The 2,765-nt window shown below is 35.3% G+C and overlaps 1 protein-coding gene across 1 annotated transcript in view; it reads left to right on the plus strand.

Annotated features, from left to right (window-relative positions):
* RTTN (rotatin) overlaps positions 1-2,204 on the plus strand; it is a 202,905-nt gene extending 200,701 nt beyond the window's left edge. The window contains exons 47-49 of the mRNA XM_011968360.1: positions 618-721; positions 1,836-1,905; positions 2,155-2,204. Coding sequence (XP_011823750.1) covers positions 618-721; positions 1,836-1,905; positions 2,155-2,204 — 224 coding nt within the window. The remainder of the gene's footprint in view (positions 1-617; positions 722-1,835; positions 1,906-2,154) is intronic.
* The last annotated feature ends 561 nt before the right edge of the window (positions 2,205-2,765 follow it).

Here is a 2,765-nt window from a genome sequence, read left to right on the forward strand (position 1 = left end):
GCCCGGCTAGTTTTTTTTGTATGTTTTAGTAGAGATGGGGGTTTCACTGGGTTAGCCAGGATGGTCTCGATCTCCTGACCTCGTGATCCGCCCGTCTTGGCATCCCAAAGTGCTGGGATTACAGGCTTGAGCCACCGCACCCGGCCCCTAGTCATTTTTAAAAAAGATCAACCAGTATGATATTTGATTATCGTTTTTATATAGTAGCTCATTCTATTGATATGTTTGTATTATAGTCTATAATTTATCATGAAAGCAGATCGGTTTTTCTGCCTGCCAAAATGTTAGCTATAATTGAGTAACTCATTAATATAACTAATTGTATACTTATTTTTGCATACTTGTCTTTAAATGAACGTGCCTTTTGTTGAATTCAGGCCAAAAAATGAGGCAACCTCAGTGTCTTTGATCCTTCTATGCCTGACATGAAAACAATGTTTTGAGGTTGTCCTCCCAAATACCACATGACGTAAAAGATTGGTTTTGCCATAGTCTAGTGATACCAACTTTGTGCATGCATTCTAATGGGAAAAGAGGCGGGTGTCTGACTAGTCCAAGATAAGAATACAATGCAGTGTCTGGGACTGAACTTTTTAAAAATATATGTTCATTTTTAGAAAAAGTCATTACTATGCTTGCTGCCTGTCTGGAAAGTGAGAATCAAAATGCTCAGAGGATTGGTGCAGCTGCGCTTTGGGCTCTGATTTACAATTATCAGAAGGTCAGTTTTAAAAATCATTGTTACACCTGGGGAGCAGACAACCAGGTACAACTCAGGTATAAACTCTTAGAATACATCCAAAGGTGTCAAAAGAGTTACAGCGAAAGAAAAAAGACATAAAGTCAAAGACCCGTGTTCCCTCTGCTCATTCATACAATTAGTTAAACCATCAGTTGAAATCTTTTTATTTAATCATTTCCACAGAATGTCTCAGTTTAGAAGAGAATCTCTGAATTTTTTCCTCTCAATTTAAATTGATTTCCTGTAATATTGAAATTTTACTATAGATTGTTTCTTCTAAAAGATGTATCAAGGGAAAACACATCTTAAAGTAAAACCGAGTAACAAAAGTTTTATCCAATTGTATAACTCCCGTTTCTCTGGCTCAGTTCTTGTAAGACTGCAGCACAAAGCCTGCTCTGAGAAAACAGCAGGCAACGTGGAGATGTGTGTTCCACTCTTTCTCTGGCCTTTGGACTTCTGTTTTATTGCAGACATCTCATTCCCAAGAGAAATACCCATAAGTATCTAGTGATTAAATAGCCAAATGACAATAGGATAGACAACCATTCTAGAATGGTGTTCTCTCAACTGACTATCTCTGCCTGGGCTAGTTTTCTCCTTGCTGGCCAGAGTCACATACACAGGACAGAGGCTGTTGCTGTCATTCTCACGTGGGTATCCCCAGAGTTTAGCACAGGATTTGGCACTTTGTAGTCACTCCATAAATATTTGTTGGCCAACTGCTAATATTTGGTATACGTGATCAGAAATCTAAGGTTCGAGGGAATATGAAAAACTGAAACAAAGGTTGACTAGTTTAAAATAACAAATTGAGATTAGGGGAGAAGGAGTAAAAGAGAAAGGAAGAAGGAAAATGGGAATAGAGAAAGAATCAAGTTAGATAAGAGGATATGGGCAAGACTTCAGAATGTGCAAGGGGATTAGCTCAATAGGATGTATTATACTAAGATAGAATTCTCTAGTCATATTCTATTTCATAATATTCTGTCTAATACTCTAGTTAGCAATGGGCAGAATTAGTGTTTTGCTATCATGATCGATAACACATGGCAAGAAACCTAATTAATGGATTGTTCTATATTATCTCTAGGCAAAAACAGCTTTGAAAAGTCCATCAGTAAAAAGAAGAGTGGATGAAGCATACTCCTTAGCAAAGAAAAGTAAGTTGCAATAAGAAAGAGATTATAGTTAAACTTGGAAGCTGTTAAGTGAATTTTCTGATTAATGAGATATTTGGACAGGCTACAGCAAAATGGCATTGTAAAATGTGCCAATATTCAGTATGTGTTTTAATTATATCATTTTAAAAAATAATAAAATAGATAGATGAAGGTTTAAGATGTGATCGTTTCTAAAAATGCATCTATGATCTTCATCTTATTTTTGTACTAAATTTTCTTTGCCAACAGTGACCGCTGTGCTGAAGTATGTTCTTAGTGATAAGAACTGGCCCAATTAGAATTAACTGTGAGCAGAAAACTTGGATCTAACATCAGGGAACTGGAGGACAGTCTTCTAAGAATTGATCCTATTACCCCTATATCCATGTTTCCCTGTGATGTGGTCACAATACTAGAGATGGCTTTCTTTTCAAAGCACATTATTCATTTTTAGCTACACCAAATTTTAGTGAGCGTTATTCTCTGAACATTTTTTGTGCTAAAACACTGCACTGTTGTCTTCCCTGTACTGTAATATATCTGTTTGTTATTTGTGTTTTTATAGTCTGATTTTTTTTTTTTTTTTTTAAGCAGGGGAGGATTTAGTTTGTTTTAGCTGTGACCATGAATTTCTGGAGCTAGTGAATAATTGAGTTAAAGTTTGTGCTTTAGGAAGGATGGTACATAAAAAAGAGTAATGGCATTCATTTGGAATTATAGTTAATGGTATCCATTATGGGGGGTACTTTTTAAAAAATACTCTGGGTAAGCTATTAATTTAAAAAATGTATTAATTTTGTAACTTGTTTATTTTTTTTAAAATGCAAAATATTCTGGAATACTATTACATCAAGAACTTA

This window comes from Mandrillus leucophaeus, unplaced genomic scaffold (assembly GCF_000951045.1).
Source record: "Mandrillus leucophaeus isolate KB7577 unplaced genomic scaffold, Mleu.le_1.0 Scaffold84, whole genome shotgun sequence".
NCBI classification, from domain to species: Eukaryota; Metazoa; Chordata; class Mammalia; order Primates; family Cercopithecidae; genus Mandrillus; species Mandrillus leucophaeus.